Source organism: Oncorhynchus kisutch, linkage group LG2 (assembly GCF_002021735.2).
Source record: "Oncorhynchus kisutch isolate 150728-3 linkage group LG2, Okis_V2, whole genome shotgun sequence".
NCBI classification, from domain to species: Eukaryota; Metazoa; Chordata; class Actinopteri; order Salmoniformes; family Salmonidae; genus Oncorhynchus; species Oncorhynchus kisutch.
In genome coordinates, this window is record NC_034175.2 from 24,647,891 (window position 1) to 24,674,177 (window position 26,287).

The 26,287-nt window shown below is 41.2% G+C and overlaps 1 protein-coding gene across 4 annotated transcripts; it reads left to right on the plus strand.

Annotated features, from left to right (window-relative positions):
• Positions 1-2,682: 2,682 nt before the first annotated feature.
• LOC109910168 (type II inositol 1,4,5-trisphosphate 5-phosphatase-like) lies at positions 2,683-26,231 on the plus strand. Of its 4 annotated transcripts, XM_020509308.2 has the most exons (22): positions 2,683-2,763; positions 2,856-2,953; positions 3,120-3,149; positions 3,241-3,351; positions 5,724-5,867; positions 11,310-11,406; positions 12,069-12,239; positions 13,446-13,547; positions 14,014-14,128; positions 16,221-16,337; positions 17,113-17,300; positions 17,889-18,000; positions 18,393-18,502; positions 18,873-19,008; positions 19,465-19,575; positions 20,507-20,672; positions 21,779-22,014; positions 23,135-23,242; positions 24,117-24,201; positions 24,434-24,561; positions 24,857-24,968; positions 25,685-26,231. In XM_020509308.2, the coding sequence occupies exons 2-22, from the start codon at positions 2,881-2,883 to the stop codon at positions 25,792-25,794; spliced, it is 2,562 nt and encodes an 853-aa protein (XP_020364897.1). In that variant the 5' UTR covers positions 2,683-2,763; positions 2,856-2,880; the 3' UTR covers positions 25,795-26,231. The 4 variants fall into 4 exon arrangements, with proteins under 4 accessions (XP_020364897.1, XP_031647340.1, XP_020364902.1 ...); XM_031791480.1 differs by lacking the exon at positions 2,683-2,763 and having other exon boundaries at positions 13,446-13,483; positions 14,043-14,128; XM_020509313.2 differs by lacking the exons at positions 2,683-2,763; positions 2,856-2,953; positions 3,120-3,149; positions 3,241-3,351 and adding an exon at positions 4,728-5,169.
• The last annotated feature ends 56 nt before the right edge of the window (positions 26,232-26,287 follow it).

The window sequence follows — 26,287 nt, forward strand, 5'->3', positions numbered from 1 at the left end:
TAAAAATATAACTTAGGAGGAACTATGAAATATGTGGATCTCAGATGTACGTATGCTCTGCATTCACTAAGGAGGACCTCTGGAACACAGATACACGTAAGGGCTCTTAGGGTGTAGTGTAGTATGATTTCATTTATTATTATAGTGTCTTGCATCTTTAGGATGCCCAGCCCACATATGCTTATAAGACTCTGCAAATGAAATTTTTTTATCATATATGCACACAAATAGGCCACACACTGTCCATTCACTTATAGTACTTTTATTTATTTTTTTACAGATCCTTACATTTTTATACTGCTTTGTTTTCTTCATTTTCATCATCTAACACTTTGTCCCTCTGGATCCTCAGCCCAGGACTTCAGATGGGCTTTGCTTCTCCAGTTGAGATCTCTACATTCCTACAAGAGACTGAGAGTTGAGTCTCAGTCCAACAATAGGAAGAGGTGCCACTGCCTGGGGTGTGACGCAGAGGACTGGCCTGCCAGGAAGAGAGCCAGGAATGAATGTCCAATTGGCTCTCATGGGGCCATGAGGCACATTAATAGAACACAAAATAGGCACCAGTATAGAGCTGGGCCACAGTACAACAAGACATTCATAATAAAATATTGTGACATTTTTTCCCTTTGATTTCTGCCTGAGAAATGCCATCCAATACAATAACTACCACACTTCAATCCAATGCAGGATTATCTTAATAAAAAGGTCAATGTTTTTTCTATTAAACTACAAAAAAAAAATTGGACTAGGCATGACTACACAATACTGTCCAAATGATATAATAATTTATCTTTATTTTGTCTGATGAATAAGGGTTTTATATGTGTGTGTGTATCAGGATTTGGGAGTAACTCAATTCATGTAATCCAGTTACATGTAATATGATGGTTCTTTTATTATATTTTTTTTAACCTGTAATCAATTACGTTGACACCAACAAATATTGTAATCGTATTACAGATACTTTTGAAAAACTAGATGATTAGTACTTTTAAATTCAGAAATTATGTTTGCATACAAATACATTATAACACCTTTATGTTTTCTCAATGACGTTACATTTTGGATGGAAGAAAGGTGCAAGTTTGAGTTTGTTCCACTTTAGGCAATCTGACCACAAGTCAGAGACCACTACTATGACGACACACCAAATGACCACCCTTTTTGTCTTCTTCTAATGCCTCTTAAATGAAAGTAATCCAACAGTAACTCAAAGTAATACAATTACATTAGTGAATTTGGGTAATACAAAAATTAATTTTTGGACAAGTATCTAGTAGGTAACTTAATAGACTGCATTTAGAAAGTAACCTATCCAACCCCGGTGTGTATGAAGTAGATAGCACATCTACAATTTAGTATTACACCTGCATCTGTCCGATTAAACAGTGAGTAATCCGATTAATATTTCCTCAAACGACAGCCAAAACATGACGTCAGTTTTAGCTGCTGAAATCTCTGCGTGGCAGATCCACAAACATCTTGGAAAAGGGAATAAGGACATCTAGAAGAATACGGAATCATGTCCGAACACGGCAATACACTTTTACGCACTGTGAAAGCATAAATGTGGTCGGATTTGTTGTTTTGTGTTCTCGATAAGAAGGTGGTCTAGCCCAACTTTGTAAGAGAGAAACGTTTGGTCTGTGTCTATTCTCGCTTCAATCTGTATTTTATGGGAGTGAGAGAGTTTGCACGAAAGTAACGGTTTTAAGTAATGGATCAATCCTTCGCAATTCAAGAGATTTTGCCACAAGACGAAAATTGCGTCATAGTATCCTTTATAGTGCGCACTAAAATGTTTTTTGTATCACTCCAATGTTATGAGTGCGTTATCTAAAGGCTGATGTTTGACTTCCTTTGGAAGAAGAAGACAATGTTTCATTCCGACGTGGCCTACCGGCAGTTCACCCAAGGCGAGGCCGTGGAGTTTGTTTGTCAAGGCCCAATTGACTATACGTGTGTGTATCTGAATGTGGTGATATTTTATATATTTCATTCAATAGTACAATTGTTTGGATTTAATAGGCTTTGAGTGTAAAGAAGAAGAATTGCAATGGCTTAATGAGGACATTTGTGCTGCTTTTCGATTGTAACACATGTGTTACACTAGTATACGCCCTTATGTTATACTATGGACATTGTGTTTCAATAGCTAGGGCTGACTGGGGATTTGTGAAGAGCAGAATCAACAACCTCTGCATAAGAAGGTGTTAAAGTTCACAGTTAGCCATTGTTATGTAAATGACAACTGAAAAGTACCAATGGCCTGGCTTTGGCCCCAAGTGAGAGCAGGACCGCTGGAGCCATGGCCAATGAGACACAGGTCCCGGGCGAAGTAGATGGAAACAGAACAGTTTGAGCGTTTTGTGTACAATATGATAGGTCCTCCACTGGGTGGCAATCTTATACAAGCTAATCAAATTCAATTGTATTTGTCACAAGCGCCGAATCCTTAACTGTAGCCTACTCTAGACCTACATATTTTCCAGACATTAGATTTGTTTTATATTAATGACTAGGCCTCTGCTCTTTGAAGGTACTTAATGCGTAATGTTTTTCCTAATATATAAAAAAAATAAACTTTTCATTTTGATATCAACACTTGTGTAGGCCTATTTTCAAATGTGACATTGTGCAAAAACCTATGCAATTCCCTTAACCAGATTGTTGTAAACATGCTGTTCAATGTCTTGTCTTTGTGGACAATGTCACTGAAAGCAGACTATTGGGTTTGGTGGAGCGCACCAAGGAACATGCGTGAGTTGAAATTTATGCTATTCCACCAGATAAATGCTCTGAAAAATGCATTACACCTGCCTATAGTAATGTTCCATCATTGTTTTCTATAGGCTGTTTGTTTTTACCCATAGAAGAATGGCGATAACTGGTGAAGATGTCACATTGGAGGACATTTTTCCCATCTCTAATGACTTTGCGGTTGTGGAAGGTATGCAAAAGTTAATGCATTGGTTTTAACTTGATTATTATAATATGCACAAGGTGAAGGCATGGGCATGGAGGTGAAGGCATGGGCATGGAGGTGAAGGCATGGGCATGGAGGTGAAGGCATGGGCCTCATAATGCATTGTAATAATATGTTATTCTTTCCTCAGTGTCCTCGGCAGATGAACTTTCTTTTGTGGGTGAGTTCTCTTTTTTTTCCCAGGGTCAATTTCCCCCTGGTTTGTTCATAGGGCCAAGTTATTAAATATATATTACATGATATTTATATAGGTGCAGACACTAGAGTGAGGCTGAACTTCCAGGATGGGGAGCTGGAGGTGAGGCTTCCCTTTGGCTCCCACTCTCGCCTATTCCTCAGTGAGGTCAACAGAGCCTGTAGTGGTAAGACATGACTTACTTCTCCATAAATGAATCACAAGCGTTGCATCAAAATGATTTCTCCTGAAATATACACCTGGTCACTACTTACCACAAATCTATAAGCATTGGATCAGTGGAGGCATGGGCAAGAGGGGGTTTCCACCATATATCTTAAACCATTCGTTTCCTTTCAAATCAGTGAGGGGAAGTGAACAAGTGCACACTTTAGAAGGACTGATAAATAATTGGGACATAACCAAGGAAAGGGTCATGCACACTATTACAAAATTATTTGAATTGAAAAAAAAAATCTGCTTATTGGACAAGCACAGGTAGTTCCTCCCTGTTTAAGTCTGTTTTCTTCTGGCGAGGGCCTAGTGAACATGACCCTGGTTTACTTGTTTATGTTGCAATAATCAAATCTGGCCAGTAATTTGAGATGTGTGCTCATTTCTGTATGACGTATCATTAAATTTTTGCCATTTAATATATGATAATTTCAGTGCAGTTGCAAGTGAACTGCCCTAAAATAATGGATTAGAATTTTATTCTCAATTTTAGTCATTCGGTAGATACCGTATCACATAAAACACATATTTTTTTGCCAGTAAGTTTATTACATGTCTTGAACTACTAGTAGGGCTCCCGAGTGGCATGGCGATCTAAGCCACTGCATGTCAGTGCAAGAGGTTTCATTGCAGTCCCTGGTTCGAATCCAGGCTGCATCACATCCGGCTGTGATTGGGAGTCCCATAGGGTGGTGCACAACTGGCCCAGTGTCGTCTGGGTTTGGCCGGGTAGGCCATCATTGTAAATAAGAATTTGTTCTTAACTGACTTGCCTGGTTAAATATAAAAAATAATATCCAGGTAAACAATAGGCCTATAGCAAATGCAGCATATGGCATTTGACTCAATGATCCCAATCAGTCCTCCATGACAACAAAATCATAAACAACAGAAAAATACATTTGGCTAATCTATATTTCCAAGTCCTATTCTTGAAGATCAAGGGGTATAACATTTATTAGAATCACTGGAATGTAATCAGATTATGTTACTGAGTTTGGGTAATCCGAAAGTTATGTTACTGATTACAATTTTGGGCAGGTAACTAGTAACTGTAACGGATTACATTTAGAAAGGAACATACCCAACCCTGACAATCACATATTTTTTTACCATAAGTATATTGTGTTCTGTATGTACTTGTTGCTACTCAGAGAAATGGCAGATTGTTCAGAAAATGTTCAGTTGACAACAATAGCCTTAATTCAAGTTGATAAAAGTGATGTAATAGATGGGCAAAGACACACCACAAGTTACACAAAACTCTAAAAAGAGGGGAACCAGTTGTCACTTCACCTATAAGACAACAGCTAAATGTGATGCATAGTTGAGAGAGAGAGAGAGAGAGAGAGAGAGAGAGAGATAGAGATGGCATCAGAGAAAGAGAGCAAGTGAAAGAAGGAAAAGAGACTGGGGTGGCTCAGAGTTTTAGTGCTGTGTGCTCTTCCTGGGTAGTATATGTCTGTTGCTATATAATATTTCCTTCCATTTGACTTGTATATTTGCTTTCGGCTTTTACATGTTTTTTTCCTGTTCATGGGATGAGCCACTGGATTCGTTGAGAGACAGTCTACTTTGCTATGTATGTGTCATTTTTGGCATTAGCTCACTACTTTACCAAATGGAGCTCTTAAATTTAAGATGGAGGACTAAAGATATTTTTTAAAAAGGGCCACACTCACTTTTACTCTGTGAGAGGAAACAGTGATGGAAAGTTTTGGTAACCTGGCAGCTATTCTTGTGAACAGGAAGAATGTGAGAAACTCGCAAGGTATGCAGAAAAGTGACATCTTTGTAAAGTGTGTGGTCTTGTCGAAAGTAAAATAGCAGAGTGAGTGATTTTGGTGCGGTAATGTTCTCAAGGTAGGTCAAGTATACGTGTAAGAGGAAGTGTCTGTGTGTTTGTGTGTGTGAACCACATGAAAGAGGGAACATAACTGAATATATTTTTCAACCACATAGTAACAAAAGTTTTTAGTCAACAAACAATTGTAAGGCAACCAGCTCGTGAGAATGTGAAGTAACCTGCCCCTGAATCACTTTCTACTTTTGAGTACCTATTTGAATGAAGCAAATGCTGTGGGTCATTTTCAGTTTACTGTATTATTGATAATTATCCTCATTGTGTGTTCTGTTCTGCTGAGGATCTCTTGGAATTGTTTCTTTATCATTGATGTGCCTCCAGCTTCTCCACTTCTATGGAGCATTGGAGCAACACATATAAACCATTTGAATAGCAAAGTATGCTTATAGCCTTCAATTGAAATGGCATATTCTGGGATTAGTGTAAGTGCCTTTTTCATGCTTCCCTTTTTCCTCCTTCAGATGTTTGCAAGTCTCCCAAGGAAGCACCGAAGTTTGAGTGGCTCCACAAGTACCGCAAAGCCTCCAAAGGCCAAGGTGGCATCAAACAGACCCTTGTACCCTTGGGAACAGCACACACCAAGATCAGCCAGCATAAGAAAACAGGTAAGCCAACAGCCCTCTTTGTGTCCCTCTCAGTCAGTACCCTCCCCGAACATCTACCCTTATCACACAGAGCCCTTTGTGTGGTAATATCTAGCAAATTCGTGTTGTTGACAGCTGAATGAAATGACAGGCCAACACTAAGAAAGCACATGATTGATAATTAACCATGATTCTTGGATCATGATAACTGTATCTGATCCAAAGCCTAGGAGGTGCCCCCCGAAGTGACATCACAAAGCTATGACATTTCTTATGGTTGTGTGACATGTCTCTTGTTGATGTTAGATGGTCTTGTTAAACTTTGGGGAGAATGACAACATTATCTTCCATGTTGGCTTTAAGTCTAGAAAAATAATTTCACAATGGATCTATCTTCACACTGTGAGAAAGCTATCGCACTGTGCCTGTCAGTGTCAGCCAATGTCAAAGGAAGCTATTTGCTCTGGCACTCCCATTGATAAGCCAAGTGCCAAAACCTGTCAATCTACATGCTATTTGCAATGTTGATTTTGTTGTTGTTGTTGTTGTTGTTGTTGTTGTTGTTGTTGTTGTTGTTGTTGTATCTTTAGATTTTCTCCTGCCACTGAAACATAATTTTCATTATTTCATGCAAGGCCTACCCATAAGCAATTTCTTTATGCATGTGTAATGCATATAACTTCACATTAGTTCAAAAATGGGTTGACATGGAAATAATTGTAAGACTGTATTTGGCCCGACATAAACGCTTTATAGTTAAACTTTTGTAGTGAAGTTTTTTTTTCATTTGCCACTTACCAGAGACCGTCCAGTGTTTTCATGGTTGATTAGTTTGGTCTGTGGCACGACTTCACTTGCGCGAGTGCGCGTGAAAAAAAATGTATTCTCAACATTCCTTGCACGAACAGGTCCTTGGACATTGCACTGCACATAATGCGTGGAAGCCCTACTTGGAGATGTCTAGGGTGATTAAAGACACTGGTATGGGGACATGTTTATGATTTACTGTTGTATTTAGATGGTATATTTGCTACCGCAGTCTGAAACGTAAGTAACTTTTTTTATGCAGCAGTGCTTTTTCACCGTAGCTAGCATACTTCTGTTAGCTTTTGTTGCTAGCTCTACTTTCTGCTTCTAGCTAAATATGCACAGATTAACGTTACTTGTCCTAGCTTGGTTTAAGTTAAAACGTTGACAAAATGATATGTAGCTAGCCAGCGTATTAGTTGAAGTAACTATATACTCTAGCTAGCTAAGTGGCGTTCTTTATGTGCATGTTTTGTTTGAGCTGTGGTTTGGAACGAGCGCACTAGCTAGGTAATTAGCATGTCAATATTATGGTTTGTAATGGTTCGCCATCTATATTTGTAAACTAGATAAACTAGGCCATACGCTGTAGGTTTGCGACCGTTCATCTGTCATTGTGTCCTGATTTGGGTTTGGTAATGCACCATGCAAACCTGACATCCAGCAGCTTTGGGATGTTCACTGTCTTGACTATCTCAGTATCTGTCAACTGAACGTGTAAAGCTAGACGGGCAATTAGTAGCCACTTGGCATTTTCCATTGGAAATGGATGGACACTAGTTTGATTGTCTTGGGTTCTCTTTATTTTTGTATCTTGGAAAGTGTCCATACTAGTAGACTGCAGATAAAAACATTATATGTCTCTGCCCATTTTATTATTCCTAGATACAAAGGGTTATTATATGCAATGCTGAACTTTGTGATGAGCACAGATTTTTTTTTTTGCCCCGACTTTTGTTCACCCACAATGCAGTATGCTACAGCTAAGTGGTTCACTCACACTTCATGTTTCTAGTTTTAGACTGCAATTAGTGATGATCGCAAGACTGAATGATGAAAGTGGAGCTTGCTGTATAGAATGAATAGTGGAGGCATGCTATCAATAGTTCCAACCGTTGGATTGGTCTCTCCACTAACATTTTTGTATCATAATTCATGTGTGGTAAATGTATGCATAAGTCTGAAAGCTATCCATTCAATTCTCATAGGGTTTGATCATGCACTGTAATTTTGCCATTACAGTGAATTGTTTGTTGGTGTAGCATTTAACAGGTTTAAAGAGCCTTACAGTGACCACAGAGGAATATAAAGCATGCAGCGGATTACCATAAAGACACTTTTTATAGGCTAGCTCATCTTCCCTTCTCTTTGGACAGGAGGAGGGTAAAATGCAGTGAATAATTCTTCTCAAATAGGCCAAATGAAAGCCAATGTAGGCCTAGGTGTTTACTTTCAATATTAGGTCAGGGACTGGGAAGCTCCCTTGGGAGTTGGGATCTTGTGGTGTGTTATTTAGGACTCAGGTGAAATGCAGTAAGTCATCCTTTGGAAATAGCGGAGATCCAATGTAGTCCTAGGTCTAGATGTTGACTTTCAACATGAGCCTGGGTTGGGGACTGGGAAGCTGTCTAGTGAGTTGGGAACTAGGGATCTTGTGTGTTGGGGCTTACTCCTCCTCCACATTGGTCTCTCAAAGCTCTCAGGGAGTTTCCATCTGATCTCACAGGGCGTAGTTTGTTTCCATTTCCTGTGTTCCAATAGCACGCGCGCACACCCTACAAATGGAAATTTGTGCCGCAGCCCCACTACACTGTAATTGATACTGCCATTTTGTTTACTCAAAATAGCATACTGGTTCTCTAATGCCCCTGTTTTGGACACCAGTATGCCTAAAGACAGCATTCAATAGCCTATACTTCACCCTCTCACTCTTGGCTAGCCGTTAAAACAATATATTCCAATATTTCTGCAAGTCTTTATTAGGAATTGTATCTGTGGTGAGCTATTAGACTTTTTTGGGGGGTAGCTGTAGCCTCTGATTTATAAGTGATTTTCATTGCTCTACAGAACTTTGAGTTCTTCCTCTGGTATTGTTTTGCAATCACTTTCCATAAACAATAGATAAAGCTAACATTTACCTTGACGGCCTTGTGAGAGTGTATAGTATGCAAGGAATTACTCCAAGGTGGTAAGAACGTGTGTGTGATGAGATTCGAATTACGCTTTGCTAAAGGATGAGCCTATGTTTACGTTGTATTAGCCTATGTTAACTTCCAACTGTTTTTCTAAAGAAAGGTTGGCCCAAGTCCTATCCTATTGCAGGAAGCTATTGGTTCCTGAACTCAATACATCTTGTGCTTAGCCTTGGGTTTAATCATTAGTCCAAACCGTAGCAAACGGTTGCAAATGGAAAACATTTAGCAATAAACAAGAGTTTCTTTTGGATAAATTCAGTTAGGTCTCCCCATTTTCAGTCTTGTTTGGTTCCTAGTGAATACACCCCTGGTCCCAGATCTGTTTTTTCTATCTTGTCCTCATACTGGATAAGAAATCTCAAAAGCTTGTACGCCAAGGCCTGTTGCATGAAAACATGTTGGCTATTTTCTTGCACAGCAGCTTGTATTGAGTTGATTCCGGAAAACAGAATGCAATAAACAATGAACTCGCAATCAGATACAGCTATGTGAGACGGTTGGTGGTTAAACAAAAAAAAAACGATACACCCTCTAAAGCAATTTCCTCTTTAATACACTTGCCATGTTCGTAGAGTTTCTTCTGCCAAGCAGTAGCAGACAGTGGCCATATTGTGTTAGACTCAGGCTTTGACTCTTCCATTGATTTAAACAACTTAAAATGCAATGTCTTGTCTAGGGTATCTTGCAATAGAGATTTGATGTCAGTGAGATTAACCTGGATGAATAAAGGTTATGCCCGAACAAAAATATAAGCGCAATGTGCAACAATTTCAAAGATTTTACTGAGTTACAGTTCATATAAGGAAATCAGTCAATTTAAATAAATGAATTGGGCCCTAATCTATGGCTTTCTCATGGCTTGGAATACAGATATGCATCTGTTGGCCACATATACAGTCACTATCTGGTGTGACAAACATTTGCCTCATGCAGTGCGTCATCTCCTTTGCATAGAGTTGAATGTGGCCTGTAGAATGTTGTCCCACTCCTCTTCAATGGCTGTGCGAAGTTGGTGAGAACTGGAACACACTGTCGTACAGAGTGTTCCACATGCTCAATGGGTGACATGTCTGAGTATGCAGGCCATGGAAGAACTGGGACATTTTCAGCTTCCAGGAATTGTGTACAGATCCTTGTGACATGGGGCCCGTGCATTATCATGCTGAAACATGAGGTGATGGTGGCGGATGAATGGCTCAGCAATGGGCCTCAGGATCTCGGCATGGTATTTCTGTACATTTAAATTGCCATTGACAAAACGCAGCTTATGCCTCCCCATATCAACCCCACCACCACCATGGGGCACTCTGTCAACAACGTTAACATCAGCAAACCGCTCGCCACACAACACCATACCATCTGTATGCCATCTGCCCGGTACAGTTGAAACCGCAATTCATCCGTAAAGTGCACACTTCTCCAGTGGCCATCGAAGCTGATCATTTGCCCACTGAAGTCGGCTACGACCTCAAACTGCAGTCAGGTCAAGAGCGTGGTGAGGATGACGAGCATGCAGATGAGCTTCACTGAGACAGTTTCTGACAGGTTGTGCAAACCTACAGTTTCATCGTCTGTCCGGGTGGATGGCCTCAGAAGATCCCGCAGGTGAAGAAGCCGGATGTGGAGGTCCTGGGCTGGTGTGGGTACACGTGGTTGTAAGGCCGGTTGGACTTCCAAATACTCTAAAACAACATTTGGAGGCGGCTTATGGTAGAGAATGCTAGCTTATGGTAGAGAAATTAACATTCAATGCTCTGGTGGACATTCCTGCAGTCAGCATGCCAATTGCACGTTCCTTCAACTTAAGACATCTGTGGCATGGTGTTGTGACAACTGTACATTTTAGAGTGTCCTTTTAATGTGCACCTGTGTAATGCTGTTTAAACAGCTTCTTGATGTGTCAGGTGGATGGATTATCTTGGCAAAGGAGAAATCCTCACTAACAGGGATGTAAACAAGTTTGTACACAACATTTGTGAGAAAATACGCTTTTTGTGCGTATGGAACATTTCTGGGATCTTTTATTTCAGCTCATGAAGCATGGGATAAACACTTTACATGTTGCGTTTTTATATTTTTGACTATAGAATATAATAAAATGCTATATCTAATGCAATGCTTTTGAAGACCGCCTCAGTCCATTTTCCATACATCCGAGTAGGCAAGGACCAAATCAACTTCACTATTGACCTGTGTGGGGTCTGTTTCAGGCATGAGCTGATTGATTCTTCACTGGTGAAGCATTTGCATTGCTAGCTCCAGGGGCCTTTTTATAGGATTAGTGTTGGCACATGGCAATGTATTTGCCTGATTAGAATGACTTGGTTTACAACTCCTGTGTTTCTCTTCCTATCTCTTGCTCGCTCGCTCACTCTCTCTTGTTGTCTTTTTTTTATCTCCTGCTCTTTCAACTCCCTCCCACGCTCTTTCTTTCTTTGTCTGTCTCTCACTCACTCAACAGGGAACTCATTGAACGCAGTAAGCAGATCCCCAGTAGAAGGGAACAAGAGGGTGAACAGTGGAGTGGAGCACCCCAGAGTGGAGTCCGGCCCAGAGAGGTAAGTACTGAACACCACTCTCCTCTCTCTGACAGTGTGCAGTATGCAAATGGTTGGCGCTTGAAGAAGGATATAAGGACCAGTGTGCCATATTGCATTTCTCCTCTCGTCCTCTAACCCCTGTCCTGTATTGAGGACATTGAAATGTTTGTGTTGCGGTTATTCATTAGCCATGTTGTTCATTAGCCTGGCTGGAAGCTATACTGTATGTATAGCCTACATTAGGCCCCCCCTTGATCCTATTACAAAATCACTATATAATGTCTCTCACAACATTAGCTTCCGTCCAGGCTAATGAACATCATGACTTAAGAAAAAAAAAAACACCCACAACACAAACCATGGTAGACATTAATAATGATAGCTTAATTGCATAGGAAAGACCTTGGTGCCAAGTGCAAACACACTCTTGTGGTACCTTTAGTTGGTTTAGTCTGAAAGGAGATGTGTAGTGGTAGTAGATGTTATACAGTAGTAAAGGAGTACAACTACATTTGACACTCCTGTCCCCCTACCCAGACCATCTTTATATTCACATTTTGTCATTTAGCAGACTTTCTTATCTTGAGCAACCTACCATCAGTGCATTCACCTAAGGTAGCTGAAACCTCCACCTAGCACCATCGTTGCAAGTATAAACGTCCGTCTTGTGGGCCCCGCAGCCAAGGGAAAGTGAAGCGCGAGGGCAGAGATGACCTGGTACGCCAGTCCAGCCACACAGCGTCCAACAAAGCTACAATGCTAGCCATGCCGCAGTTTGGCCTGCGCGACAACCTCGTCCGCTGTGAGCTGCTCAAGAACGAGGACATCTACACCTACCTGGAGAATTTCAGGTAACCCCCCTGCCTCTGTCCCTATCAAAGTCACTGTAACGTGTATTCTTATATCCTTTTCATGTTTCTGGGCTGGTTAGGCATCTGCCATTGCTGGACCAGTGACTAGCCCGCTACTCTATTACTTTATTCACAAGCCAAGCCGACTGGTGCTGCGCTGGTCTGGTAACACATCCATTTGCTGGAAAGGAACTTGTTAAATTAAATATCCCACCTACCACAATTTGCTCCAGGTTGGCACAATAGTGTGAATAAGGTATGTTTAAGCAATAAGGCTGGAGGGGGTGTGGTATATGTCCAATATACCACGGCTAATGGCTTTTATTAGTCACGATGCAACACGCAACGCCGTGGTATATTGGCCATATATCACAAACCCCCGAGGTACCTTATTGCTGTTAAAAACTGATTGCCCATGTAATTAGATCAGTAAAAATAAATATTTTGTCATACCTGTGGTATACGGTCTGATATCAGGACTGTCAGCCAATCAGCATTCTGGGCTTGAACCACCCAGTTTTTGTATTTGTGGTTATCCAACTTCTATGCAAAATGCAAGCTACAGGGTTGACACATTTTGCGGTAAACAGGATGTCAGTGTAGAGGTGTGAGAAAGCATCTCATAGCTATAACTGACGAATTAAAGAATTGTCAATGGTTGCTCTCGAATTACTACTATCCAAACTCATAGTAATTCATTTCTAATGCAGGTTTTAAGCAAAAGGGTTTTACAAATGTCTTTGTGATAACAAGCGTTTGGTTCTGTCCCAATCCCTCCACCCACTTGTACAATTCCATTTACGAACTTGAAGGTAAGTGACTGGTACATGGAAACTCCGTCTAGCCCATGTCTACACCAAGCCAATGCTTTTACATTTGTGGGCAGTAGTGGAAAAGTACACACTTCAGGAGGAAGAAAAGACTATTAGGATGCAGGAGGTTTGTACAGATGCCACGATAATAAGTACAGATCATGGACAGTGTCATGATGACAAGTGATTTATACTACAATGCCCTCTGGTGGTGGACACACACACATAGCTCTGTGAAGTGTTTAGGTTCTTGCTGCCCATTGCACCATCTGAAGGGGCTTGCTAAGGTCATGTCTGCCAGACACCCTCACAGTTCACCAGTTACGCCTATATTAGGCAGTGTTAGGCTTTGCTCCCACTGATTTTGTACTTACCACTCCTCTCTATCTCTCAGTTTCTTCCTAGGCACGTACAATGTGAACGGCCAAACCCCCAAAGAAGGCCTCCGTGCATGGCTGGGTTCCACATCCACTCCCCCTGACATGTACTGCGTGGGGTAAGTCCTATCCACCCAGGCATTACAAATCAATTCCCCTCTAAATCCATAGCCCACATAGACACTGACTGTACTGTCTGAGACCCCACTACAAGAGGGTGAGTTAAGTCATAGATTGTATTGAGTGGGAAGACCGTTGTAGTTGCAACAGAGCCAATTCAGCCGAACCTCTATGAATCGTGTCTCTTTCCCAGTGTGCACGACTAGTCTTGTGGTGTTGCAGATGATAAAAAAAAAAAACATTTATGTAATCTGCGAATTAGGAACTTGAACACAAGGTTTTCAACCGTAGAAGAGCCAGTCAGTTGAGAAGAGTGGACTCCCGCTCTCCTTGATCCTGTTTATCAGGGCACGCTGTCACAAAATGCTTTGCAACGGAAAACCAAAATAATGATTAATTGGGTACCTTCAGATAGTACCTGCCCCATTATGTACCGTGCCTACTGAACATGACCCTGTGTTGCAGGTTCCAGGAGCTGGACCTGAGCAAGGAGGCCTTCTTCTTCAACGACACGCCCAAGGAGACAGAGTGGATGAAGGCTGTGTCTGAGGGGCTGCATCCAGGCGCCAAGTACGCCTTAGTAAGAACCTCCCTCTCATTCAGTTAACCACTGGCCACTTGTCATGTCCAGTCTTGCTACTGCCACAAGGTTGTGTGTCCTAATACCAATGTAAAAATGTCTAGCTGTAGATGCCCTCATCCGCTAGTGACTTATTGCTGACTCCACTTTAGTCTGACCCACTACAGGCGGTCCAGGAAGAACCAGGCACATGTGTCCATATCCAGAGTTGTATTCTTCACGCATAAATGATCTTGTGGTTCTATGAATGAAATTAACAACTGGTAATGCAGCTACAGTTGAAGTCGGAAGTTTACATGCACTCAATTAGTATTTGGTAGCATTGCCTTTAAATTGTTTAACTTGGGTCAAATGTTTTGGGTAGCCTTCCACAAGCTTCCCGCAATAAGTTGGGTGAATTTTGGCCCAATTTCCTCCTGACAGAGCTGGTGTAACCGAGTCAGGTTTGTAGGCCTCCTTGCTCGCACAAGCTTTTTCAGTTCTGCCCACACATTTTCTATAGGATTGAGGTCAGGACTTTGTGATGGCCACTCCAAAACCTTGACTTTGTGGTCCTTAAACCATTTTGCCACAACTTTGGAAGTATACTTGGGGTCATTGTCCATTTGGAAGACCCATTTGCGACCAAGCTTTAACTTCCTTCTTGAGATGTTGCTTCAATATATCCACATAATTTCCCTTCCTCATGATGCCATAAATTGTGAAGTGCACCAGTCCCTCCTGCAGCAAAGCACCCCCATAACATGATGCTGCCACCCCCGTGCTTCACTGTTGGGATGGTGTTCTGCAGGTTGCAAGCGTCCCCCTTTTTCCTCCAAACATAACGATGGTCATTATGGCCAAACAGTTCTATTTTTGTTTCATCAGACCAGAGGACATTTCTCCAAAAAGTACGATATTTGTCCCCATCTGCAGGTGCAAATCGTAGTCTGGATTTTTTATGGTGGTTTTGAAGCAGTGGCTTCTTCTTTGCTGAGCGACCTTTCAGGTTATGTCGATATAGGACACGTTATACTGTGGATATAGATACTTTTGTACCCGTTTTCTCCAGCATCTTCACAAGGTTCTGGGATTGATTTGCACTTTTCGCACCAAAGTATGTTCATATTTAGGAGACAGAACGCGTCTCCTTCCTGAGCGGTATGATGGCTGCGTGGTCCCATGGTGTTTATACTTGCATACTATTGTTTGTACAGATGAACGTGGTACCTTCAGGCATTTGGAAATCACTCTCAAGGATGAACCAGACTTGTGGAGGTCCAATTTATTTTCTGAGTTCTTGGCTAATTTCTTTTTGATTTTCCCATGATGTCAAGCAAAGATACACTGAATTTGAAGGTTTCACTTGTCCAAGCACATGCAAGTCCGTGATTACCTCAAGTCTGTGAGGAAGGAAGGATGCATGTGGTCACAGTTGGTACAATTGAGTGACGCTGTACTACAGATGTTTCCAAAGCAGAGTGTTATGATGTTGTAATGACTTATTTGCTTCCCTTTATACTGTAAAGTGTGGTTTTGTTAACCTGGTGAAAGCTTGTACATGAGCTTCTCTCTTCCGATCTTCTTTTTTATCTTGGCCTATTTCCCCTTTTTATAAATTGCAGACTCAAGCCAAACTGCTTCTTCCTCTTTGAAGGCTCGTAAAGATTTTCTCACTCAACCACCCAGTATGATGACATGCAATTTGTCAGTCCTCTGTCACTGGTGTGAATTTAGCACACTTGGTCGCTTCGTAATTGACATAGCATAGGGCAAGAGTCTGTGAAATGGCTGGTTTCACATGAATATGATAATGTTGTGTCATATCCTACTTAGGTTTATATCCTTGACAGGATTGAATGTGGAACAGTTTAGCAAATTCAAATTTTTGCTCCTGCAGTGTTGACATGAACAATATTGCATCGTCCTGTATGCCACTTCACTGCGGTCCTCCTGACCAGATCTCTATTGTTTACCCCTTCCGCTAAAACGCTACGTGAACAACCATAGGTGTTTCGTAACAGCACAAACATATCTAGGATCAGGCTAATAGCTAAGGCGTGACCAGTGTATTGTCCTATCTGTGACCTATGACCCCTGTGTATCCCTACAGGTGAAACTGGTTCGTCTGGTGGGCATCATGCTGCTGTTCTATGTGAGGAATGAGCACGCCAAGCACATCTCTGAGATGGAGGCAGAGACCGTGGGCACCGGCATCATGGGTAGAATGGTAGGTGTGTGTGTGTGTGTGTGTCCAGTGAGGGTATAGTAGGAGTACTTATCCTTGGCCACTAAGCGGGCTGTCATCAATTGCTTAGCAGTCTTGGAAGTTTAGAGCAGGAGGTTGGGTGGCGTCCACTAGTTTCATTTAGCTTCCATTTGACAGTTGGATAAGGAGTTATATTGCACTACAACCCCTTCTACCTACAAACTCCGCTTTAACCAGGGTTTAGAAAACCAGTTTTTCTCACATTTGTAGCCCCAAATACACCAGACTTGGAACCAAGGTATGTTTGGAAAACACATTAGATTTCCTATTGTTCATAGAGCTATTTTTTTGTATACAGACGTCGCATTCGAGTGACGCGCTCACATCCCGGTACCAAAAAGCTCTGTAGCAGGATAGCTAACGCTAAAGTCGGGACCTTGACAAACTTAACAGTGAGTGAGTGATGACCATGAAAACACACAAGGCTGATGGCTATAGCTATGTTCAACCAGTTGATTATTCTTCTGGCTTTATCTAGCTCTATTTGTGATAGTTTACCTTGCCTCACAGGCTTGCTAGCTATCCAATTCTGCAATGTTGTTGACTATGACCATCTGATTCCATGTTTGTTAATAACTTGCACGTGCTGAATTTGAATTTGCATGTGATCGTATCCACTGCTAGATCAACAAAGCTTTTTCTGAAACTGCACGTGCTACTTTTCATGACGCAGCAGGGAAATGGTTTGTTCTATAAAAGCAGATAATGTCAAATGTTTTACAAACACCTCTCTCAGGGAAACAAAGGTGCTGTGGCCATCCGCTTCCGCTTCCACAACTCTGACATATGTGTGGTCAACTCCCACCTGGCCGCCCACATTGAGGAGTACGAGAGGCGCAACCAGGACTACAAGGACATCTGCAGCAGGCTGCTTTTCCGCCAGCACGACCCCGCCCTGGCCCCACTCGCCATCATGAAGCATGAGTATGAACAAGTCTTTAGTACAAAGCAGTATTTCCACTTTTCAGGGTTGTGTTCATTAGGGCATGAACATTTTATTATTATATATATATATTTTTTTTACAGGTTTTGGAACCAAAACATTTACATTAGCATTTCTTATTGGATATGTTTTGGGTTGTGTTCATTAGGGCACACATCGATAATATTTAGCAAAGGAAAACAAAAGTATTTCTTATTGGACGAGTCCAGATAATCCCTGCCCTTTTTTCGGTCTTTTGTTTGTTATTTTGTGCTGAGTGAACAGGACCCTGGATTTGGTAGTTGTGGTGGTACATCATCCTTTGTATTTATTCCAGCATGGTGCCATTTTCTCAAGGGAACAAAATTGCAAATGTATTATGTAAACCTTTTGATCACAAGACCAGTGCGTGCACCTTACCAATTTGAAATGAATGCAGTGTTTCGATGCAGTCGTAGAATGGGATGAGTTCTAGAACCACATGCAAAGCCACAGCCACCGTTTTCCATATTGAAGTAGAATTATAGAAGAGTCGTTATATTTCTATGATTTTCCATATTCTCAATGCATCATATTTTCCTTGCTTACAGTGTGGTCCTATGGCTGGGAGATCTCAACTACAGGCTAAGTGACCTTGATGTCGACAATGTGAAGGACTTAATCGCCAAGAAGGATTTTGAAACGCTGCACAGTTATGACCAGGTAGGTAATCTCAAGCCGCTTAACTTCAAGCCATTTAAATGTCTACTTCTGGGGTGTGTTCAGTAGGCAAATGTTGCAGATAATGCATGATTAGAGCTGACATGATTCCTTACTCTACTTGTCAGACAGGGAGGTTTGTTCTACGTAATATCTGAAAGTTCCACAACATTGTTCCCAGGGTCATATTCATTAGGCACCAAGAAAACTGATCTGAAACAGGGAGGTACTACCTGAAATTGTCCAATCAGAAACACAAATTTTCCGTTGCAAAACGTTTTGCTACGTTATGCCCTAATGAGTAAGACTGCTAATCTCTGTGTTCAGTGCCAGTCACATTACACCCCGAGTGTGATAATTGTCACGCTGTCTTGTTGTGGCTCTGTGGTCCTCAGCTGAAGAGGCAGATTGATGAGAAGGCTGTTTTCGTGGGCTTTATGGAGGGAGATATCAGCTTCCTGCCCACTTACAAATACGACACCGGCTCCGATCAATGGGACACAAGGTAACTTCTCCTCTCAAAATGTCTAGTGTTATCTATAAAGGCAATGGAGAAAACAATAACACTTTACTAAAATCCTGAAGATCTATTGCATTATAATGATGTTTTATAATGCATCATAAGAACATGTATGAACCCCTTATAATGTCTTATTGTTGTCACATTATAAGCCTAAGGCGTTTTGAGTTGGAATATTGATACATAGACATTATACATTATAAGCCTTATTATAATGCATTACAAAGGCTCATACATTCTTATAATACATTTTAAAGCATTATAGCTGCAGAATAAAGTGTTACAAAACTCAAATATCTTATTGCGTGGAATTCGTCTCTGAAATGTCTTAAAGCTTCATGTTTCACGCCCTCAGTGAAAAGTGTCGTGTGCCGGCGTGGTGCGACCGGATCTTGTGGCGAGGCAAGAATGTGCGGCAGCTGCACTACCAGAGTCACATGGCCCTGAAGACCAGCGACCACAAGCCAGTCAGCTCCCTGCTGGAGATAGGGGTGAGAATTAGTTTCTGCCATTTGTCCTTTGACCTCTTAGAGACTATGATGTTTTGGTTGGTTTACGCTGGGGGTCATAACCAAAGAATATTATAGCTCATCCAAGATTGTTCAGGTAGGCCTTTTACAATCTTAGTCACACTATAGGGCAGAGTTTAATCTTGCTCCATCCTCTCCCAATGCCTTGCCACTAGACCTCCTGTCTTTACCAAGTACGGGAATTCCCTATTAGAAGAGATTTTTATTCTTGTGACCAGTCTTGAGTTTCCCCCAGAGTTCAGACCACTTTTAGCATTGTGCATTTTAGCATTTCATTTATGCATTCATGACAAGTATTTGGATTGTAATTCTAGATATTCTGTTGCATCCATCTTGCATAAATGTTAAAATAATGATATGCTTCTAGTTTCCCCTATTCATCTGTGTTCTAACATCCCTTCCCTGCTGCTTCCTCAGATCAAGCTGGTGAACGAAGAGTCCTACAAAAAGACATTTGAGGAAATTGTGCGCTCGCTGGACAAGATGGAGAACGAGTGCATTCCATCCCTAACCCTATCCACGCGAGAGGTGAGTGGTCAAGAGTTAAGTGGTTCGTTCTACTTGAATTGTTGTAGATGAAGAATATGTTAACATTGCTCTGGTCTTTCATAATACACAATGCAACATTATCAGTGAACATTGACAGCAGCAGGACCTTGTGAACGACTCTTATCAGTTGAGCTCTGCTCTTTACGAATAGGAGTAAAATTAAGGGAAATGTGCTACATGTACAAATTTACATTTTCTCTTCACATTTAAACTGCACTTTTTGTATTGTTCAAACATTGAAAGAAAAATTATTCAAATGACGTGAATTCACAATTCAGATGTGGTTCTGTGTATGACCGCTAGGGGTCAATGCAGTTCAATCTACCTCGGTCCTGGAATTCCTACATACTGGTTGTCACTAGTTACCACAGCCACAAAGTCATAAAGCCCGCCTATTTCTAAAATGTATCTTCTTAAAATGTGATTTTAAACCTAGCCATACTGCTAACCTTAGTCTAAGCCTAACCTTGCATTAAGTTTTCATGAATTTTTACGCTATTGACAATTTTGACTGGTAACTAGAGGAAACCCTACCAGGCGGCGCTCTCCTCCATGTTGTCAGTACGTAGATCATGTCCTGCTGCTCGTTGCAGTGATGTATGACCGCGTGTTCATAGACATCCAACAATCTGTTGTTAATGCCACGTATGGTGTTTGAGAGCTCGTGCTTTGTACTTGTACTTGTAGAGCAATTGTTGCGCAATTTCTCCATCGGGACATCACGGTTTTTCGACATGTCATCTTGTAGTCTGGTTCTAGATATGCCATTAGGGTATTGAAGCTGATGTCCTCTACCATTTGATAATGGCTGCATATCAACTGCAATCATTTCTGTAATCAGCGCTGTGATTTTCAACCCCCCCCTACTCCCTACCTGTGAAACCTAATCCAAATCACTCTCCCTCCCCAGTTCCACTTCAAAGACGTGAAGTTCATGCAGCACCAGGCAGAGACTCTGACCCTCCACAACGACGGACAGGTCCCGTGCCAGTTTGAGTTCATCCAGAAGCTGGATGAGCCCACCTACTGCAAGCCCTGGCTCACCGCCAACCCGGCCAAGGGCTTCATCGCTCAGGGTGAGTATAGCAGGACCATGGCCCTATTCTTTCTTCTGTGTTTTCTTGAGGTAAACATGTATCAAGTGTGTCAGAGAAGGAGTGCTCATCTAGGATCAGCCCGTCCGTCCGTCCATGTAATCCAATTCATTGTGATCTCAAATGTAAAACTGATCCTACATTAACACTCCTACTCTAAAACGTCTGATACATACAGCCCCAGATCTAGAGTTTGGCTGGGTGAATACAAGGTTGCCACCCCATTACTTTCTTCAACCTAACTAATTCAGATCAGTGAGTACTTCAAGGAAGGTCGGAAGGCATTTCTGAAGTATTAGAACAGGGCCTAAGACTGACATTCAGGAATGGATATCAATCTCTATAAGCACCTGGCCTCCCCGCTATGTTTGACGTAATGTCAGGAGCTCTATGACCTATGAAGCGAGAGACCACATCATAGCTCTGTGTTCTGAGTGAATGATTAGATTTGAGTTTTCCCGGTGACTGCAATTGATAGAGGCATTTTCTCAACTCAGTGTTTGACGGTAGGGAAGCAATTTCAGATCTGTCTAGCACGAGAGACTTGTAAATAATGGAGAGATCTCAAGGCTTAGGGTGGAAGGAGTGGTGGATGTGCCTCAGTGCTCGTTGCCTCTCTGGGACTTGCTGATAGTCTGTGTTTTTAACAGTTTGTCTCATTTAGTTCTGGCGTTGTCGATGTAGTGATGCAGCTGTAAATGAATAGGGTTTCCTTCATACATTCACGTGCAGTTAGTAATGCTTAGTGTACAGTACAACCTTTGCTTGTGGTTATTGAACACCACTCTTCAACAAGTTTCCACAAAGCACATTTACATAGAGCAGGGTCATGTTCATTAGGTCATGCAACAAAAAAAAAACATTTTCAAAAGTTTTGAAACAGAATCTTTTGGGTTATTGGACATGTCCAAGTAGTCCCTCCTTCAGTTTGTTAGTAGAGTTTTCATTAATTTGATCCCTAATGAACACAACCCTGTTCATCTGTGTCTCGGGCATTGATAATCAGGAATTGGTGCCTTTCTGAAATTCTCCTCCATTTGATAAATCATTGAAATATACCTGATCCCGTCAATGTGCTGTTCACCAAGGCGGCAACATGGACATCGACCTGGAGGTGTTTGTGAACCGCTCCACCGCCACGGAGCTCAACGCAGGCCGCCAGCAAATCGAGGACATCCTGGTGCTCCACCTGGAGCGGGGAAAGGACTACTTTCTCTCTGTGTCGGGCAACTACCTACCCAGCTGCTTCGGCTCGTCCATCCAGACCCTGTGTCAGCTGAGGGACCCCATCCAGGAAATGCCCCTGGAGACCCTCCGGGAGCTGGTGAGTTCATTATAGCCAGCAAGGAGTGTGTTCATTATTGTATATATTTTGCAATGGAAATCAAAAATGTGCATTTCTTATTGTACAAATTCATGGTTTTGAGTGAATATGACCCAGGTGCACTCTGACTCAGAAGGCTGCTTTCCCATTCTTCACACTTCTCCAAGTGTGCAGTGGTCTGGTATATTCCCCATCGTGGATTTAAAAGTATTAGATTGGTTTAACCTAAGCATTGGCTGAAGGGAGTTTCCACCATTGTGAAATATGGAGTATGCAAGTGCACACGTTGGGAAAAAAGTGGAGAATCAGGAATCACAACACCTGACCGTGTCCTGGAAATGTCCCCCTCTTCAGGGGTATTTTATATGAAAGGCCTTGCCCAGAGTAAAAACAATTAAAAGTGAAAGTGCTCTGGGGGGATTCTGTCCTGCTGATAATTTTTGTGTGATTTTGTTTTCTATGTAAATGCACAGTCATCTAAAAATGAACCAGGAAGTGTGAATGTTGAACTCGCCTGCAGTCTATATTCCCCAAATTCATTGAGACAAGAGACGAGACACATTTTTGCACTAAAGACGGAAGCTAAAAGGAAATTCTGTTCGTAAGCTTTTCGTTATAGCACCCCATTTCCGTTTTGTCTTACTAAGCCTACTTCTTGTGTAATAACAAACTGTTTGTATTGTTTTTTTTGTTGTACTGTGTGAACCAAATCGGAGATTTTGTGTCTGAAGTGAGTTTCCAAACAGGGAATCAAATCACCCATTGTCCAAGAACACACTGTTGCCAGGGGAGAATATCCACAGGGTCATTAGTGTTGCAAAACAGCATGGCTGTAATGTACGCCAGAGCAACCCTCTCCAGAAGCTTCTGTGTTTGATCTTCAGTCAGTGTTATGCTAAAACTGACCAGATCAAAAGATGATAGATTCTGAGAATAAAGAAGCCCAAAGATGTCTCAACATTTTTACATTTTATTATCTATGGCTCGCTAGTTATTAATACAGGCAGCATAAATAGCTACAACACATGGTCCTCTCAGGATATGTTGTTAAAGAAAGGTTAGGTCCAGGATTTAAACCCATTTCACTCAATTGTCAATTTTTCTTGTCTTCTTTCTAAAGACGTCATCAGGCGATGAGACCAGAACTGTAATCATCGATAAACCCCTGGATATCCCTAAAGAGATATGGCAGATGGTGGACCACCTATACCGTAATGCTCCTAAACAGGTCAGGACTCACAGAAATCTTTTACCATTTTACGCACTACTGAACCAAACCTAGAACAGCTAGGTGCGTCATTGGATGCTTTTTTTTGCCCCTCACTTTATACACAGAAAATGTCCTCTAAACATAGAATCAAGCTGTTTATCTGTCTCTCTGTGACATCTTTACATGTAGGCCGTCATTGTAAATAACAATTTGTTCTTAACTGGCTTGCATAGTTAAATAAGTAAATATAAAATATTGGGAAAATGGGCCCTGAGATGTACTGGCCCTAGGCTGTACTATGCCTCCACAATAGTTGTTGTTGCTGCCTGGAAGGGACAATGTGAAAAGAAAAAATCAGAACCAGTACAGCTCGGGTCGGAATCAGGCATTCAGTTCTTGACAATACACTAGTTTTCAAGGACATTGGCTAGTACCTTTTTGCCTACTTAACTCCCCTTTCCCAGTTAGTTGCACAGCCTCAAATAATTCAAAGTGATTTGGGCAGCTTTTGGCGTCCTCCCTGCTGTGCTTTTTTAAATGTATTTTGAAAAAATTACAAGGACCGACATATTAGTCTTTTTCACCACAGCAAACTAGCAGAGTGAAAATGGGAACGTTTGGAAACGTTCTATTTGTCTCTGGCATCAACCAACAGGCTGTAATGACACAACAGAACGGTTTTGTCTCTGTGATGCCCGGTTTGCTTTTTTGTATAGATTTATTAGTTGATTTAATTTAAAAAATGAAATGCATAATACTCTACAATATTGACATGAATACAGTTCTACTAATCCCCGATCAGTTGAAATGCTGCTCCTTTTGCCGGCTACCTTTTTGTGTGCTTTGAAGTTTTGTGTTTACAGTACAACTAACTTTTTGCCTCTATTTCAAGGGGGAACTATTTCAACAACCTGGGCTCCGCAGTGAATTTGTGGAGATAAGGGATTGCCTTGACACTGGCATGCCAGACTCGCTCCGTATCCTTAACAACTTATATACGCCTGGGTTGTGTTCATTAGGCATTAAATGGAAGAAAATGGCCTGAAACAGGGAAGGACTACCTGGACATATCCAATAAGAAATGCTCATTTATTTTTCAAAAGTTTTCCATTTTGTGCCTTAATTTATCCAGGGTTGTGTCCATTAAGTCTTAGTGTCTACTGTATTGTTTTAAGTGGTTGATGCCCCTTGACCCGTGTCGACCCCTAGCTGGCAGTAACCACTCTGTGGCAGAAGCACTGCTCCTCTTCCTCGATGCCCTCCCTGAGCCTGTGGTCCCCTTCTCCCTGTACCAGCAGTGCCTGGAGTGCTGCTCCAACACCAGTCAGTGTAAAAAGGTCAGTACCAATTCAACTCACTCTTAAAAGTAGATGTTACTTTTCTCAGTGCCCCTATAGTAGGATACTCTGTATGTAATGATTGTCTACTGTACTAGGTCTTGTTCATTAGGCTTCAAACGTTCTGAAATAGGGAGGGTCTAACATCTATATTTTTTTTTATGTTTTCTGTTGCGTGCCCTAATGAACCCAACCTAGTTGTGGGGAATTAGTCTGTGATTTGCTCTCATGTTGTGGTGTTTTAGCTTGTCTATGGTGTTGATTGCAATTGAGTGATGTTTTTCTTCATCCTCAGGTTGTATCCTTGTTACCTCAGTGCCATAAAAACGTGTTTAACTATATAGCGGCTTTTCTCCGTGAGTTGTTGAAACATTCTACACACAATAGCCTGGATGTCAACATTTTAGGTAAGGTGAAAGGGAAAAATTCTAACACATTTAGCATTTTTATCAAACACACAAACAATTGGCTGATATGTGTTTTAAAAGGGTTAAATGAAACGTCATGGTCTTCTTGACCAGTACCAAAGAGGTTCAATGTTTTTAAAGTCGAGCAATGCAAGTTTAAGATCAGAAGCTGTTACAAGGTACAAACCTGACTCAGTTACACCAGCTCTGTCGAGAGGAATGGGCCAAAATTCACCCAACTTATTGTGGGAACCTTATGGAAGGAAGGCCCAAAACGATTAACCCAATTTAAAGGCAATGCTACCAAATACTAATTGATATGTAAACGTCTGACCCACTGGGAATGTGATGAAATAAATAAATGCTGAAATAAATAATTCTCTCTTATTCTGATGTTTCACATTCTTAAAATAAAGTGGTGATCCTAACTGACCTAAGACAGGGAATTTTGACTTGTATTAAATGTCAGGAATTGTGAAAAACTGAGTTTAAATGTATTTGGCTAAGGTGTATGTAAACTTCTGACTTCTACTGTAGCTACGATATTAGCTGTAATAATGTTGGGTCAGATTCTGGATTTGGTTCCTTTTTCATTGTTCTCCTTTTTATTTAATATTTTATGATACAAAATAAAAAAGCAACTATTTAATCTTACTTCAAGTGCCAGTTAGTAATTATTATGTTATTGACATTGTGCCCTGTGTCATCCCTCACAGCCACCATTTTTGCTGCCTTGCTACTGAGGTCACCCACGAAGCAGGACCTTGCAGAGAAGAGGAAGACGCAAGAGTTCTTTCAGCATTTCCTCGTCCAGGACCTCTCTTGAATAGAAGTGTTTTCCTGCCATGTCTTACATGCTACAAACTCTTTTAGATACTATTGTAGTTTAATGTACAGCTCAGTATTTGTAATACATGTAATAAGTTCCTATTCATATAGATGGCTCTTTGTATATGTACACAGCTTACGCTCCTTTGATTTGAAATCAACTGTGTTTTGACAAACTGTTTAACCTGTAAGCTGTTGATGCACAGCTTTTATTCAATCACTGAGCAGCTGAAGTAAACTGATCATTTTTAATGTATGTATGTTTATTTAAAGAGAAATATTTGTTGTGCTGTTAAGTGAAGGCAAAACAGTGGATCGTTATTTTATATATGAAAGTATTTCAAGCAGTTGTGGTTTGGCTTTTTTTCCCCCCCATTTATCAAGCAAATTGAAAAAGTTAGTTTGGAATTTTAATAAACCCACTGTCACATTTGCCCTTGGCCTATCCAATGTGGTTCCTTCGGCTGTTAGTACTGATTGGGAATTACAAA